The sequence below is a fragment of the Vigna unguiculata genome, chromosome 9 (assembly GCF_037176805.1).
Source record: "Vigna unguiculata cultivar grain cowpea cultivar isolate G323 ecotype 2 chromosome 9, ASM3717680v1, whole genome shotgun sequence".
NCBI classification, from domain to species: Eukaryota; Viridiplantae; Streptophyta; class Magnoliopsida; order Fabales; family Fabaceae; genus Vigna; species Vigna unguiculata.
This window is the reverse complement of record NC_140800.1, coordinates 4,647,501-4,664,102: the sequence shown is the minus strand read 5'-3', so window position 1 is coordinate 4,664,102 and position 16,602 is coordinate 4,647,501. Positions and strand designations below refer to the sequence as shown.

Genomic DNA, 16,602 nt, shown 5'->3' with positions numbered 1-16,602 from the left:
ATTCGACACATCAAAACACAGTTAAAGACCACGATAAGTAGTTCATTTCAAAATTAAACAAAATCTAGCTTCCCTTATCTTGAATGTGGACAGAAACTGAAACAACAGATATCCCAAGCTGATTTTGAGCACCTAAATCTCAATTCAACCTAGATAAGCCTAAAACACACTAACACAAAGAATAATAAGGCTCTAATCATGATCAAAGCAAAAATCAACCCCCGAAACAAAAAATAAAAGACAAAGATTAGATTTTTAACTTACATAGATGAAGATTTTGTTCGAGTTGTTTTGCATAGAACTCTATCACAATCTCAAATGTGCCATTTGATTCAAGAGAATATAAAAATCAGATGAGAAATATGAAAAATGTTGAGTTGGATGGAGAATACAAATGGGTCCAGAGAAAGAAAAGGAACATGCATTTTTAGATACCTAAATTATTGAATTTGTGTTTAAAAAAGAAAAAAGTTTTACAATTTACATGCATTTCATATATTTCTTCCTATAGAAAAACATAATAAATATATTATATATTTTGAAAAATCATGTACAATAGATATACAAGTTAAGATACTTTTCACACAAAACCAACAACACTTATTTATCGTATAATTTTATTTAAACAATTTATTTTGATGAAATTGGTTTAGGTCTGTAACCCATTTGTTTATTTTCACTCATTATGAGTAACGACAGTAAGTGATTGAGTTCAGTAGTTCCTCATATAAAATTATTGACTCTAGAGATATAGTAATATGGAGAAGACAAAATTGTTTCAAGCACCGACAGAATCGGAAGCACCCTTTGTTTCAAACAGGGGAGGGCGGGTTATTCACATTTCATTTGATGGTCAGAGGCGAATTGAAAGCTAAGCTGTGGTAATTCTAAGGATTCCCCCTGGGAAAAAGAGAGATGTCTCCTACGTTACCCGTACCACGTGGAAGTAGCGACGTAATTTCATAGAGTCATTTAGTCTGAATGCTACATGAAGAACATAAGCCAGATGAAGGAACGGGAAGACCTAGGATGTAGAAGATCATAACATGAGCGGCAGATTTGGATTCCTATATACCCACTCGTGCGGTACTTCATTGTGCGATATATAGATATATATAAGATCCATCTGTATAGATATCATCATCTACATCCAGAAAGCCGTATGCTTTGTAAGAAGCTTGTACAGTTTGGGAAGAGGTTTTGATTGATAAAAAAAAAGAATCTACTTCAACCGATATGCCCTTAGGCACGACCATACATAACATAGAAATCACACTCGGAAAGGGTGGACAATTAGCTAGAGCAGCTAGTGCTGTAGCGAAACTAATTGCAAAAGAGGGGAAATCGGCCACGTTAAAATTATCTTCTGGGACATGTTATTTATGTTTATCTGTCCTTCAAATTATATAATTTTTTATGTGATTAAGCACAATGTTAAAACTTATTACAATTTTTATTGAAAAATTCCTATGCACTTCACATCAAATAAAACTATTATTGATTATGAAGTGTGCAAATTACTACTCTAGGCAATAAATGAAGAACATATCTTATTAAATGCATTTGTTTGGTTGGTATAAGATGAGTAAAAAAAGTAGGTGGTGTCTCAGAAAAATAATATTTTGACTGTTTGGTTGAAATTAAATAGAATGAGTGGGTTTGCAACACCATTTTATTGAAAATTAGGTAGGCTTGATAATTGTTTTTAGCTTGATTATATTTTCGGTCTCTTCAGTATTAAATGAATATAATTTTGGGTTTCTAAATTAAAAGAAATGATTTTGTCCCTTATATTAATTTTTTTGTCTAAATATTGAATTTAAAAGACTAAAAATTATTTTAGTTTTTAAATTTAGCATTTAAGGACTCAAATCGTATGTTTCGAATTTTAAAAAAAACTAAAACGAACTCTTTAAAATTTAGAAAATCGAAGTTATATTTACTTTAAAGTTTAGAAAATCAAAGTTTTATTGTTTTTTAAGAAAGTAACTTTGGTATTAGTAGAGGTTTAGTAAACCCCTTCACAAGTTTTATGATATTGACTAAATCACAAATCGCAAATAATTACAATAAAATTTCGAAATCATGAGAGGATTTAACAATTATCTCTTTGAAATAATTAAAAGATGTAACAACTAAATAGCTGTTAAAGAGGATTCAACAATCGTTTATTTCTAATATTATTGGAAAACAATTATACATTGAAGGGTGAATCAAGAAAATAAATTGTACATTAAATAAGATCAAATGTAATATTTTATTTTGACCATTTTTCTATGAATACGGATTACCAATATTTCAAAGTTTTGCTTGATTTAATTAAGTAAGAGGTAATTAAATTCTGGTCAACTATCACACGTGAAAAATATAATACTTTTAATTCCTCAAATGCATTCATAATGTTAAAATATGGTTTCCGAACTTAATTAACTATAATCACATTTTGTACCTTCAAATAGGAAAACAAAATTATATGCAGTTTATTTTTTGTTATATTTTTGTAATATATACAATTCAAAATTTATTATATTTGTTGGGGTTAGATATGTTTTTAATGTTTGAACTTTGAAGAAAAATTAGAATTTTAATCTACATGAAATTTTGATTTATCATGATTCTCAAATTTTAAAAATAAATAAAAATAGTCATTTTAACTCAATTATATTCAATCTTTTTTACATTTAAGCTATATTTATTTTCAAAGTTTAGGAATCAACATGTATAAAAGTAAAGTTTCATACATAGACAAATTCTAAATTTATGTTAAAGTTGAGGAACTAAGTACATATCCAACCTTATATTTTATAAAAAAATAATTATATTGTTAAGTTAATTAATTTGACTTTTATTCAGATAAAATACATAATTTAAGATTATACTTTTACATATTTATTTTTTTGTAATAGGTATAATTTATTGTAAAGTGTAATTTATATTGTCATGGTTTTGATCTTTCATATTTTGTATTTATTTTTTCTTTTTCAATTTAATAAATTTTTATGTGATAATAATGATGGACATGAGTACAATGGTAAAGTTCATAATTATGTTTAATATAAATATTTAAAATTTTTTTTTTCTAATATCTTTAAATATCCCTCAATACTTACTTTTGTTCACTTTTCACGTTTTTTTTTTTACAAAAAGTGTTATTTGTTGTGTAGACCAATATATAAGATTGAGTACATCATTCTTGAAAAGAAAAAAAAAAACTATCAAAACCTTTTTTAAAGAGTTGAACTCAAACCCAAATTGACTTAGACTCATGTGAGATTTGTACTTTTTTTTGCTCTCTTTTGGATACCTTTTGGAAAATCTATAACAATAAGATAGATAGAAGGGTTTGTTGTGGGACATGATCCCATGCATTTGAACCAAAAATTTTGACAAAGAAAAATTGGAAGAAAAATTTGGCAGCAGAAAGCTAATACAAGAAAAAGCACATGCACTCCCTTAGCTCATAAGTAACATGGATAACCATGCCACAAAATACACACAAAAAAAAAAGTATTAAATTTTTGTTATTATAAGAACCAAAATTGGTGTATTACATTATTGTTCAAGCATGGTTGGCCAATGCCAAAACAATAATAAATAATATTAGGTCATAAAGTAACACTTTTTGTGGTCACTCAAAAAGTTAGAAAAAGAAGATAATTGCATAACTTTCAAATAACTCGATCACTAATCATAAACATTATATGTATCTTAAACTCTAAGATATCACCCATACCACTTGTTGCTGCCTCAGCATTCCACTTATTACAATGAAAAACTCTTCTTACTTTTTTACGATTTCAATTTTGATTCACCATTTATGCAATTTCTCTATCAATTTCATGATAATTGAATTTATCATGAAGTTAACAAAATTTGAAACTAACTTTCACATGTCCATAGTTAAATCATTACATTGCTATTTGTATAGACACAATTATATCGAACCTATTGAAAATAGTTTTTATTTTTTACTTTTTTTCTTTGTGGTCCAAATACATACCCCAGTAATAGATCTCTTCCAACATTCTTAAAGAAACCCAAGTATAATGTTCATGTTTCTTTGTCCATAGTTTCACACTTTATCATTAATAATTAACTACCATGATTATTGTTAGTGTGAAAAACAAAACCAAATCAGTGTCCCATGCTACCAGGTAATATGTCTCATGTGAAGTTCTATAAAGCTTTTGAGAAAGGTGTTCTTTTTCTCTCTCATAGCTACCACCCTCTTCCATTTTTCCATTTACCTTGGCAATGCAAAGCTGTTCAAGAGTTTTCTCTCTATCATCGCATGCTCAAACATCATCTTTTTCACACACCCTTCAAAGTTATCTTCTTCTTCTAAGCAGAACCAGCAACATAAAACTTCAACCACGTGCTCTGCTTCTGATAGGTAGTAATACCTCCAATTTTTCTTCTTCTTCGTTTTCTCTCTCTCTCTCTGCTGTGGTTTTTGTGCCGTTTTTCTTCTTTTCTTTGGATGCTTCTCCCTCTCTCGGGTCTCGAGCTTTGTTTCTCTCTCTCTGTTCTGTAAAGAAGGAGCAAAGTGGGTTTCTTTTGAACGCTTTTTTTAAAACCAGAAGAAGATTCACCTTTCTGTCTTCACATTTTACCATACCCAAATGCCTCTGTGTGGTGAGTTGCAAACTGCAATTGCAATTGGCTATGCGTTTTTGTATGACTGTTCTTGGAGTGACCTCTGTTGCAGACAGGTTCTTTGTCAGAAAAATGTTTTTTTTTTCTATTTTTAAATTTTTTTCAAACATTTTAATATCCCTGTGCTAATAGCTTAGTGTTATCTGTTCTTTTTGTGTGTGTGTGTGTGTGTGTTTGAAGCTTTTTCCTGTTGTTGTTTCCCCCCTATTGAGTTTGGTCATGGCAACTGTTTACATTGTGCTTTTTTCTAGCAATACTCTCTGGAGTGAGTATTGAACACACTGTTATAGATTCTGGGTTAGTTATTGGGGTTTTGACAATCATGTAAGAAATTCGTTGGAAAAATTAATGAAGCAGGGGAGTTGAATATGTTGGGTGTGTTTATTTTGTGGGTATGGTTGACAACTGTGAAATATTTCTAATTGGGTGTCTTTTTTGTGTGCTGCGTTTAGTTTTTGTCTTCCTTGTGGTTTAGTAATTACATTTGTTTGTTTTGTGTATTGTAGGTGACAAGTTTTTGGATATTGAAATACTGAAAACGTTGTGAAGACTATTGGATAGTGGAATCTAGTGATGAACCATACAATCTGAGTTTTTGGCAATACAATGTTTGTTATATAGTTATTTTGAATAAAAACTATAGAAGCTTCATCAAGATACTTTTCTGACACCCTTTGACTTGTGAGATCTGTATATTCCAAAATGGGTTGTGTTTTGTCAAGTATTGATGAGGATGAGAAGGTTGGTAGGTGCAAGGAAAGGAAGAGGTTGATGAAACAGTTGGTGAAAATTAGAGGGGATTATTCTGATTCCTTATTGGCTTATTTGAAATCACTGAGAAACACTGGTGCCACCCTGAGGCAATTCACTGAGTCTGATACAATTGAGTTTGAAACTGCATCCCCGCCGCTACCACCGCTACCACCGCCGCCGCGGCCTTTTTTTCTCACTGACAAGAGTATGGTGCAGGAAGATGAGATGCTAGAGACAGATGACACCAATGTTCCTCCACTGCAAATTGATCCAAGTTTGAGTTCATTACGGCTGTATCGATGCCCTGATAGAAACGAAATGGTGGAACCAGTGGAGGAGGATAATTGGGAAGAAACCAAAACAGAATTTGAGGATGAAGAAGCAGAAGCTGCAGTAATTGCTGAAAAATTGCGTAGGGGAAAGCAACAGTTGGTAGAATCAGTTGATGAAAATTCCTCTGCAATAAGTTTGTGTAGAAAAGATGCTACAACTATGCCTGTTACAGTTTATAGAAGTGGGAAAACATTGGAGGGTATAGGTAAAGAGTTGGATGAGCAATTCTTGAAAGCATCTGCATGTATTAAGGAAATTGCTGTTCTTATTGATATCAGTGGAGGAGATACTCTTCTGCGGCAGAATTCTGGGCGTCATGATAGTAAGGCTTTTTTTCTTTTACTGTGTCCTTTTAAGATGTTGGAAGTTCTGTAATGATGAATTTTGGTAGATTATTCTAAATTTTTGAAATTGTGGTGTCTTCATTATAAGCTATGTTTTATGAAGTATGATTGTAGTAATATATCATATACAGTCTTATCTGAACTTCATCCATCGAATAACTATCAAGCTTAATCACATTCGGTGTTTTGTGATATACCATGTTGTGTGGCAGGTTTATTATGCTTAACAATTGTTTAAGACATCATTCATTTCCGATGTGGTTTTGGTGCTGACATGTTTTTACTGTGGCTATGTTATTTGAAGGGAAGAGAGGCAATTCTGCAAAGGTCTTCAGTGTACTGTCATGGAGCAGGCATTCAAAATCACCACCATCCACCAAAGATTGTGCTGAATTTTCTGGTCGTGGTGAACCATGCAAGCCTGGAGCTCATTGTGCCACACTTAAAAAGTTATATTCGGCAGAGAAGAAACTGTTCAAGGCAGTAAAGGTTAGCTAATGAATATGGCTATCTGATTTCATAGATAGGAAATTAGAAAGTTGCCAATAAAGGAATACTGTAATAGGGTTGATTGGATGTTATTTTATCTTGATCATTGTCTTCTTTCTTTTCATCTGAATGGAAATCTTTGCTTTTGGATTTTAAATCTTAGAGCATGATTGTCCTTGTCTCATTGTTCAAATGTCATACAATGTAGGAAGAGGGAATTGTTGCCTTGGAGTTCGATAGAAAGTCATCATTATTGCGTAAACAAGAGGATGAGAACCTTGACATGGTGAAAATTGACAAAACTCGATCATGTGTTGAGAAGTTGGAGTCTGATTTAATAAGCTTACGGCAGTGCATCAGTGAAACAACTTCATCAATTTTAGAAATGATAGATGAGGAGCTTTTACCCCAGCTGGTTGCATTAACTGCAGGGTAGATTTTGTCTGAATCAATGCATGACACTTGTTGTAACTCAATGATGTGTTAATATGAATCTAACTTGTTCTGTAGGTTGGCACAAATGTGGAGAACAATGCAGGAGTCCCATGAAGCCCAAACACTCATCTCCCAGCACTTGAGTAACCTCAGTGATAATCACAGCACGATACTAAATTCTGAATATCATCCCCAGGCTACAATTCAGTTTCAGACTGAGGCCTCTTATTGGTATAGCAACTTTTGCAAACTTGTAAAATCTCAACGGGAGTATGTGAGGATCCTCCATGAATGGATTAAGCTTACCGAGAGCCTCAGGGATGGTCAAGAAAGTAGCAATCATTCTTCTGTTCTTACTATTTGTGAACATTGGGAGCGTGGGCTTAATGACTTACCAGAAAAGGTACTTTTGTGTCAAAACTCGATGTCAATATTTTTTCCTTGGGCTTTGTTTATTCTTGACAGGAAACATACAAAATCTGTTGTCATAACTGTTTTCCTACTTCATTTCTTTCTCTCACAACTGAAGAATCTTAACTTTTAAAAATTCAAACTATTCCAACTGCTTTGTTTTGGCTGCAATGCTATCTTGTTCTAGTGTTTTCATCTAGTATACACCAGCTGTTAGAATCCAAGTGTGAGTTCCATATTGGAAATCCAAGTATGAGTTTAAGTTTCACACGGAGTAAAAATGAGAAAGTTGAGTACCATATAAAGATGAAAACCTATAAATCATTGTTTTAAAGTTTTGGGTTGAAAGTGATACTTTTATGTGGTTGAACTTAGATCTCATTGGTGTTGTTTCTCTCGGTGAATTCTTCCCTCTCATTTGATCCGTCATTTATTTGACACTAGCTACTGTGTACTTGTTCTTGGCTTCATTCCAGATTGTGCTAGTTCTGTGTGTCTATGTAAACTTCAAACTTTAGGGTCTGATACTAAATTACAGATATCATCTGACTAACTAATTCTTCCAAAAGTTTAAACTGGTGGTGTAAATGCACATGAATGTTTCATATCAATCAGTTTCTCTGCACAAAAATTCTGGTTTCAAAACATTAATAGCTTCATTGTATTAAGACTGTTCAGAAGTTGGTTTGAAAGATTAAATCTTGTTTGAATAAACACTTTCTTTTCTCCATATTACCAGACATCTTGACGAATTTCATGAGTTGATTTTCTTATGAATACCAAGATTTGCAAATTTGCTGACATTCTGGGTGGTTGCAGGCGACCTCTGATGCAATAAAAAGCCTTTTGTCATGCATCCGATCAATAACTTCTCAGCAGACAGAGGAGCACAACATTCTGAAAAGGTTAGAAAAACTTGAAAGGAAATTCCAAAAATGTGTGAACACCTTGGCTGAGATGCAGCAGAGAATAGATGGAGACATAGCTGATACAAGCCCAAGGCATCCAATACATGTTAAGAAGAGTGAAACAGAAGAAATTAAGAAGCAAGTGGAGAATGAAAGAGCAAATTATTTGGATGCTGTTCAGTATAGTAGGGCCATGACCCTTGATCAGCTACAAACTACACTTCCCCCACTCTTCCATTTACTCATGGAATTTTCAAGTGCTTCATCCCATGCTATTGAGCTTATCAATGCCCCCACTGAAGCCATTTGAGTAGAGTGCAGGGATATTGCACCTCATAACATTTTTATTACTGTCTGGTGCTTTGGATAGTATGAGAAGAAAAAATATATACATTTGTATATTGTAGATTGTGTTTGTCAGTTTGTGAACTGACACAAAATTGTGTTGATGGTATCAAAATTAAACTCTTTTGTATATCCCTTCCATGCCACCATATTCTTAATTTTTTAATGGGGGTTGAAGGCTATCTTTTATGTTGGAACAAATGAAAAGAAAAGTAAAGGAAGAAGAGCATGAAGTGATTCTATTGTATAATTATAATATATGAAAGTTAATATAATAAGATTTTCTTTGACATCAACGTTTTTCATAACTTAAATAAAGAATGAGTTAAATATATTTTTTATTTTTCAACTTTTAGTAAAAATTAGAATTAGTAATTTTTGAAAATTTTACACCAATTTAGTTTCTTATATTTAAAAATGTGTGAATTTAGTCATTTGAACCAAATTTTTTAAAAATTTATTTAACATTTTAAATGTGTTTCTCAAATAATATTAAAGTGAAATTTGAGAACTAATTTGTTTTTTATCTTGAAAATTAAACTACGAGAGTGTAATTATAACACTATAAGAAATTGGTAAAAAAATATTTTTATACCCGTTTTGTGTACATATGTTTTTTATAATTTCAATATAACTTTTAGTAACTGGTTTATTTTTTTATTTTGAAAATTATTATAATAATTAAACATAACTCTGATTTCAAAATTTCCAAGCTATTTAGTTTAAGGTTATCTCTTTAAAGATTACATTTTTTGGTTTCTTCTCTCAACGCCAATTCTTTTTTCGCTTTAGCTTCGTAACAAGTTGTTGCGGTTACTTCCCTCGACTTCTCTCAATTCGTGGTTTTTTTTCTGAGTAACATTGATAGTGGATTTCTTCTTCTCCAGGTTAGGGTTCGATTAGGGTTTTATTAAATTGAAGGATTGTGCTTGATAATGATAGAATGCATGGTTTGAATGAATTTCTTAATTGTTTTCCATGTAAATAGGGTTCTAATTAGGGGATGTAATACATCGTTGCTGATTACAAGGAAATTTTTTGCCTTTTTACTGCCCCGTGTTTTAATCTGTTTTTGTGTTGCGGGTGCTAGTCACTGAGCCAAAAACGCTCTGTTTTACTTTGCTATGTAGCCTAGTTATGTGCTGAACTTCTTTTTCATTTTGTTTATGATCTTCATGGTTGTTATATTATTACCGTGTTGAGATGGCAGAGACCAGATAATGAAGTCTTATTTAGTATTTCTTTTAGAAAATTACCAATTTTTTTGATTAGAATGCATATAATATAATGTCCGAACGTCATTTAATTCTATCTCAACACTGTGCGTAGTTTTATCTCTACTGCAAGGAGGATTCTAGGGAGACAATTTAATAGTTCATATCCCCTGTCATTAGCTTTTGATGAATTGTTTTTTGCAGATTTCTTGTGCAATTGCTCAATTAGTTTATATTTGAAATGATAGTGTTTTTAATGGTAATTAATTCATCCTGCAAGTTACAATGTCTGCAATATGAATCGTGTGCATGGTAAAGATTATAGTTTTAAGAAAAAAGATTTCAAACTGATTTTAGTTGTTAACCTGGCTTCTAGTTTGACTTCCCCTAAAGTCTAGTGGATTTCCTCTTTGATCTTGTAGGCATATTTTATGATAACTATATGGCTACGGACTTGTGATGACTTTGTTTCTTCCTACGGGAAGAATACTTAAAGTCTAATTTATTGTCAACTCCAGTATTAATAAAATACTTGAAAAATTATAAGCAGGTCTGGTCACTGCAATTTGTACTACTAGGGTAGGGTGTTTTCATAGTAAAGTATAAAAGAAAAGGCTAGACTAAAGATAAAAGGCTTACTGGTATGTGTTACCAATAACAAGCTAAAAGAGTAATTCCGAAGGGGAAGGAGATTGATTTGGTTACCCTTGAAAGATGTCATTGTGGACATGCTTTTTGATTTGGATTTTAGTTGTCAGGAATAGTAATTTAATATTACAAGACTTTAAGATGGCCAATCAGCAGAGTCATAAACATTTGAGATTTAAAAATTGATTCTTCTTTATCTTATGTTGTAGGTTAATTTGTTTTAACTGGAGGGAGTGTTGGATTCCTTTTACCTAGGAATACTGAAACATTGAACACCGGTGTGCTCTTTGGTGGTGATTTACTGTTTCCAGTACCCATAGCTTGAAGGTTCCAGAGGCAAGGAAAATCAAGCTTACCATTTATTCGAGGACAAGAAGGTAGGGTATGTAATTTAAAGCATATTAAGATAGTCTTGGTGCATGAATAAAACGAAAGCAATTGAAAAAATTACACCATAATCTCAATGCAGTGCTTTTATCCCAACTGGCTTTAGTGTTTATAAGTATTTCAATACCGTGCTTCTATCTTATATTTAGTCAGATTTTCCTTCCTTCTCACTGGTACCTTTGTTATCTAATATCCTCCACTCCGTCCAATAAAAGCCCTCCAATTAGCATTCACGTTCTTATCTAATATTTATGTTACTCTGCATGTCTCTTGAGTCACCCAATTGATCTCTTATACTTATGGTTACTGCCAGATACTGATTGTACTTCAACAGGTTAGGTTATATTTGGTAGAGAAACTACGGTTACAGAATATGAAAGTGGAAGAGGTGAATCAATGTCAGATTCAAGAGTGGTATCCAAAGTTCAAATCTGTGTCCATCAAGACTGTAATTCACCAACTCCCCGAGTCATTTATTCAGTACCTTCTTGATGACTCTGGGCCCTTTCTCTTACCTGCTTCTGTCTTAAATGAAGATGCATTACCCAATAGAATTCATAATCCAATTGAGGAAGAAGATTTTCAGGTTTCAGAGGGATCTGGGGATGAAGCAGAAGATTCTCCACCACCTTCTTTTCCAGAACTTGAATTGAAAATTAAGGAATCTATTGAGTCCCTTGGGGGTGCAGTCTTTCCCAAGCTGAATTGGAGTGCTCCAAAAGATTCAGCATGGATAAGTACCGCAGGTAGTCTTAGGTGCACCAGTTTTAGCGAGATTGCACTTTTATTTCGAGCATCTGACTCATTGGTCCATGATTTGTGCCATGCGTATGATTCATGCCAGGATAAATCTTCGACTAGGCCCCATAATTTCTTTCTTGCACTCCGTAAATGGTATCCATCTCTTCAGCCAGACATGGAATTTCGATGTTTCATACGAGATCAGAAGTTGATTGGAATTTCTCAACGAGAGGTTACTACTTTTTATCCCATTTTGCTTGAAAAGAAGGATGATCTCCTTTCATTGGTCCTAGCATTTTTCAACAATTACGTGAGGTCTAAATTTGAGTCAGAAAACTACACATTTGATGTTTATATCACAAAGGACGAGAGAGTTAAAATTGTGGATTTCAACCCTTGGGGTGCTTTTACATTGCCCTTGTTGTTTGCATGGGATGAATTAGAGAGTATTCATACTGAAGGAAATGACGTGGAGTTTAGAATTGTAGAAGATCGTTGTGCTGTTAGGCCAGGCCTTAAAACAGCAGTGCCTTTTGATTACTTGGACACGAGTGAGGGCAGTGGTTGGGATCAATTTCTAAGGAGTGCAGATGAAGAGTTTAGACAACAATCTGCAGAAGCTGGTGCATGATAATCAACTGCTGTTTCTCTAAATTATCACTTAAGGTAGCAAATAAAAAAGTAACTTTTTAAGTTGTATTTTGAGTTGTTTTACAAAGGGGAAAACTCGTGTTTGAAAGCATTATCGCATGGAGGAGGCATATTTTTTGTTTAACATAAATCTTAGTCCTTATGGTTATTAAGTTTATTTTGTTGGACTTCAAACATCATATATTTTTAATTGAAGTTTTTCTGTTGGTCATTGTTAGCTGCTACCTTCAGGCCTTCGGATAATTAGGTGTTGAAACTCAGGCACACGAACATCTGTAGGGACAATTGTGTCGTATGGTGCTTAGTTTGTACCTAAGTATTTTAGAGAAAATTTATCATGTGTTGAGTGTATTTTTTATATGAAAAAATGAGTTGCTTCCATGTTTGTATTATTCATGTGCTTATTTATGTTCGTTCACTGCAATCTATTCCCTTACCTGGTGACACTAACATGAATAATTCCTTTATTCTATGCAGGTTAGTTTGGTATATGTATTGAATACTTAATATTATGAATAACCTAAGTAATATATAACAGAGGAGATATGCAGGGTAAATTAGTCGTTATTATAATATTTTGTTTATATCCTTATTTAGTTTTGAGTAAATCTTTTTGCTTAAAAAAAATAATACACACGAACATTGATTATTTATAATTTTTAATATCTTTCTCTTCCTTTTAATCAGCACACACTTTATTGACTGTATAAACGGATATTTTCAAATAAAATTAATTGTGCCAAACTTTAGGTAAATAATCAGTTATAAATTAAGGGTTAAATATGTTTTTTTTCCTTAATTAAGTGAATTTTGAAATTAGTCCATTTCGAAACTTTGGACTAATTTAATCTTTTATTTCTCAAAATACATGATTTTAGTTCTTTTAACTAAATTTTGTTAGGTTTATTTGATGTTTTGAATGCATTTTAGAATTGTATTTGAGTTGTTTATACTGTTTGACACATTTTCGCTTTAATGTTAAGTTAAATACTATACTTGAAATATTAAATAAATTTAACAAAATTTGATTAAAAAAACTAAATTAACGCATTTTAAAAGATAAAGGACTAAATTGGTTCAAAATTTTAATATGACTAATTCTAAAATTCACTTAAAATTAAAAGACAAAAAATATTTAATCCTAAAATTAATTATTAACTACTTAATATCCGTAATTATTTAAAAAAAATTCTTATTACTAACTAGAAATAGGTATTTGGTGTCTCTAAATTTTATTTATCGGTTATATAAGATCAATTAAATATTTATTTTTTATAACTATTTTACCAACATTCATATTACTGATGGGAAAAGAGATACTTCATATCTCTGTACCTTTTTAAAAAAATAAGTTAATAAATGATAATTACTAAAAATAGTAGTAGATGAATTAGTGTAAGATGTGATACGAGAAATTTGTAATGGATGGTATTGCTGAAGTAGATGCATCTATTCTTAATTTTAAACATTTTTTTTTTTAATTTTAAAATGAAATATGAAATATTTATCCAAAATATTATATAACAACTTATTTGAGTTATAAATTGAACACATGTTGGAGTGGAAACACAAGTTAGACAAATATGTGTTCATTCTTTTCTTATTATAACAAAAAAATCTATTAGTATAATAATTATTGAAATAAAAAATAGAGTTAAGTATGTTTTTATAATTAAATTTATATTAAATTGAAAATTTTTATTTTCTCAAATTTTAATATATTTGGTTTTGTAAAATTTAAAAATAAATAAATATAATTTTTAAAAAAATATTAATTAAGTTAAAATAAATATATTTATTCAATGAAATAAAAAAAAAATTTAATTCGTACCGAAAATATATTTAACTTAAAAAATTATTATTAAATTATAAAATAATTTTTTATAAAAATGTAATTATAAGATAAATAATCTTATGTTATTATGTTTTTAATCATGAATAGTAAATTTTATATAATAATTATTTAAAGAGTAAAATAATATATATATATATATATATATATATATATATATATATATATATATATATATATATATATATTCTTTATTAACGGATAAACTATCTTACATTTTTTTTTATATTCTCTCATATTTCTATTAAATTCAATACCTTTGAACCAATTTTATTTTTTCAATTATTTAATCTAACCCTGTTCCTCGGCAAAAGTAATACCATTCCTTTCCTCCAAAGTAGAACGGTGTCGTAAAGGTGGCTTCCTGGGTGCCTAAGTGAAAACCGAGAAGAACCCTATTATTATCATTATTGTTGTTGCTGCGAACACTTCATAGTAGTAGGCATGGCGGAGGAGGAAGGGGAAGAAACGAAGAACGCAGTCAGAGTATTCGTGGGAGGATTGGCGGAAACCGTCAGTGCCGAAGACATTCGAAGCTTATTCTCCTCTCTTGGTTCCGTCCAAGCCGTTCAAACAATCCGAACTAAAGGTCGCAGCTTTGCCTACATCGATTTTCACTCCGATCCTAAATCCCTTTCCAAACTCTTCAGCAAGGCAAGAACCGATAACTTTTTTTTTTTTTTTATTTCTTGTTTCCAATAACTATCAACATGTTGTGATTCATGTTGCCAACTTTTAGGAGAAATAGTTTAAGGACATTTTATTCGAACTTTTCCCTCTCAACTTTTAGGAGAAAAATGAAGATAGAATTCTGTATAAGCTAAAATTCGAGTTTTTGTGTGTTAAAAATAATACTTAGTTATACTGATACAGAACTACTAAAAACACATGATATTAGAAACTTGAGAGTTTGAAGAATCCAAAATTGCAGGAAATTCTATGAATTAAAGAACTTCGAGACTACTTAATTATTGGAATAGGAAACAGAGAAGAAGAATTACAAATGTTTTTCCAAAAGCCCCTTTCTTCAGGTCCAAACTAACTATTTAAAGAGTTAGTTAACAGATAGTTAGTTGACAATGGTTAACTACTAAAAACAGACTATACTTATGAATAAGATAGTTTTAACTAACAGATTTTTTTTTTTTAATTATTTTCTTTTGTTTTGTTTTGTTTCAGTGACTAATTTTAACTTTGGATTGACATGGCAGTATAATGGGTGTCTGTGGAAGGGTGGAAGGCTGAGACTGGAGAAGGCCAAAGAAGACTATCTCACGAGGATGAAGAGAGAATGGGAGCACGATGCTCTTGATGATGCTACTCAACCACCTCCCAGTTCTCCTAAGGAAGCCACCACACACTCTTCCAAGTCAAATACCAAACATCTCAGTATTTTCTTTCCTAGATTGAGAAAGGTCTCTTGTTTATGTGGTTTTTTAGAGTATGCATTTCAATGTTAAAAGGTTGATCTTGTGATAGTTGGGTTTGGTTGAGTTGAGTTGACGAGTAGGCAATAGGATTGGGTAGGAGTTAGATGGGTTATGTGAACTGTATGCGTGAAATTATTATTTTGGGTTTCTTGTGTTTTGTGGTGAGGTGGAAAAACTTGATTGCACTTCCCTTGGGTGCTTGCTCTTAGTCAGGGATGAAGTTTCACCTTGTTAGGGGTGCTAGCTAACTTTCATTGTAAACTTTATTATGTTGGTGATTGAGATAAAACTTTGATCTGAGAAAGCAACACATAAGGAATTTGCATTGCATCTTAGTTTTCTTCTTATTTTAAACTGAAGGAAGACATTTTCATTGAATTAATAGTTAAGTATGTGTAGGAAATCAAGATAGGCCTGTCTGTTAGGATGTGACACTGTTAGTTAGGCCTTGTCAGTTGATAGTATGCCTTGTAGTCTATTAGAATAAATAATCAGTTCAGCTCTAATAAACAGCTGTTAGAATAAGTGTTTTATAACTTGTTACAACGCATTTTCAGAGCAATGATTTTTATTTTAAAGTTAGTTTATTTATCTGTTATGCATAACTAAATAGTCATTTAATTATGTCAAATGTATCCTTGCATTTGCATTATGTCTAAAGAAATAAGGGTAAATGATATGACTTGGCTTTTACATGCTACATATATACCTGTGCAGGTGAAATCCATACCATTCAGTGGAACTGGCAAGCACAAATACAGTTTCCAGAATATTAAAGTTCCTCCACTTCCTGTGCATTTTTGTGATTGTGAGGAGCATTGTAGTCCCATTATCACGGAAAGAGGGAAGCTATCTATTGATGGGGGAGCTGAAAGTGGTGGAATGAATGATGAAGAGATTAGCATAATGAATTCTGTGATGAACAAGCTACTTCAAAAAGAAAAGGTTTCCAGTGTTGAGAACCTTGGAAAGGAGAAGGATTTGTACAAGTTACCTGATACTTTA

At 31.7% G+C, this 16,602-nt stretch overlaps 3 protein-coding genes across 8 annotated transcripts in view; all 3 read left to right on the top strand.

Annotated features, from left to right (window-relative positions):
- The window catches only part of LOC114163268 (uncharacterized), an 83,792-nt gene extending 71,085 nt beyond the window's left edge, over nucleotides 1–12,707 (top strand). Inside the window, exons 1-3 of one of the 5 annotated variants that reach the window (XM_085667190.1) lie at nucleotides 9,407–9,561; nucleotides 10,746–10,913; nucleotides 11,263–12,707. In XM_085667190.1, the coding sequence (XP_085523316.1) occupies nucleotides 11,297–12,295 (999 nt within the window). In that variant the 5' untranslated portion in view covers nucleotides 9,407–9,561; nucleotides 10,746–10,913; nucleotides 11,263–11,296 and the 3' untranslated portion in view covers nucleotides 12,296–12,707. Of the gene's footprint in view, nucleotides 1–9,406; nucleotides 9,562–10,745; nucleotides 10,919–11,236 lie in introns of those variants that run through there. The other 4 variants (XM_085667188.1, XM_028047479.2, XM_085667189.1 and 1 more) reach the window with 4 other exon arrangements.
- Nucleotides 4,169–8,806, top strand: LOC114164095 (benzoyl-CoA reductase subunit C, putative (DUF630 and DUF632)). 2 transcript variants are annotated; one of them, XM_028048609.2, is made up of 6 exons: nucleotides 4,169–4,393; nucleotides 5,163–6,064; nucleotides 6,391–6,575; nucleotides 6,784–7,007; nucleotides 7,086–7,413; nucleotides 8,241–8,806. In XM_028048609.2, exons 2-6 carry the CDS (start codon nucleotides 5,359–5,361, stop codon nucleotides 8,637–8,639), a joined length of 1,842 nt encoding a protein of 613 aa, XP_027904410.2. In that variant the 5' UTR covers nucleotides 4,169–4,393; nucleotides 5,163–5,358; the 3' UTR covers nucleotides 8,640–8,806. The 2 variants fall into 2 exon arrangements, with proteins under 2 accessions (XP_027904410.2, XP_027904411.2); XM_028048610.2 differs by lacking the exon at nucleotides 4,169–4,393 and adding an exon at nucleotides 4,420–4,635.
- Nucleotides 12,708–14,496: 1,789 nt separating the features above from the next.
- Nucleotides 14,497–16,602, top strand: part of ROS3 (RNA-binding (RRM/RBD/RNP motifs) family protein) — a 3,868-nt gene continuing 1,762 nt past the window's right edge. The window contains exons 1-3 of the mRNA XM_028047827.2: nucleotides 14,497–14,821; nucleotides 15,379–15,582; nucleotides 16,315–16,602. The exon at nucleotides 16,315–16,602 is cut by the window's right edge and continues 123 nt beyond it. Of these exons, the coding sequence (XP_027903628.2) occupies nucleotides 14,612–14,821; nucleotides 15,379–15,582; nucleotides 16,315–16,602 (702 nt within the window). The 5' untranslated portion in view covers nucleotides 14,497–14,611. The remainder of the gene's footprint in view (nucleotides 14,822–15,378; nucleotides 15,583–16,314) is intronic.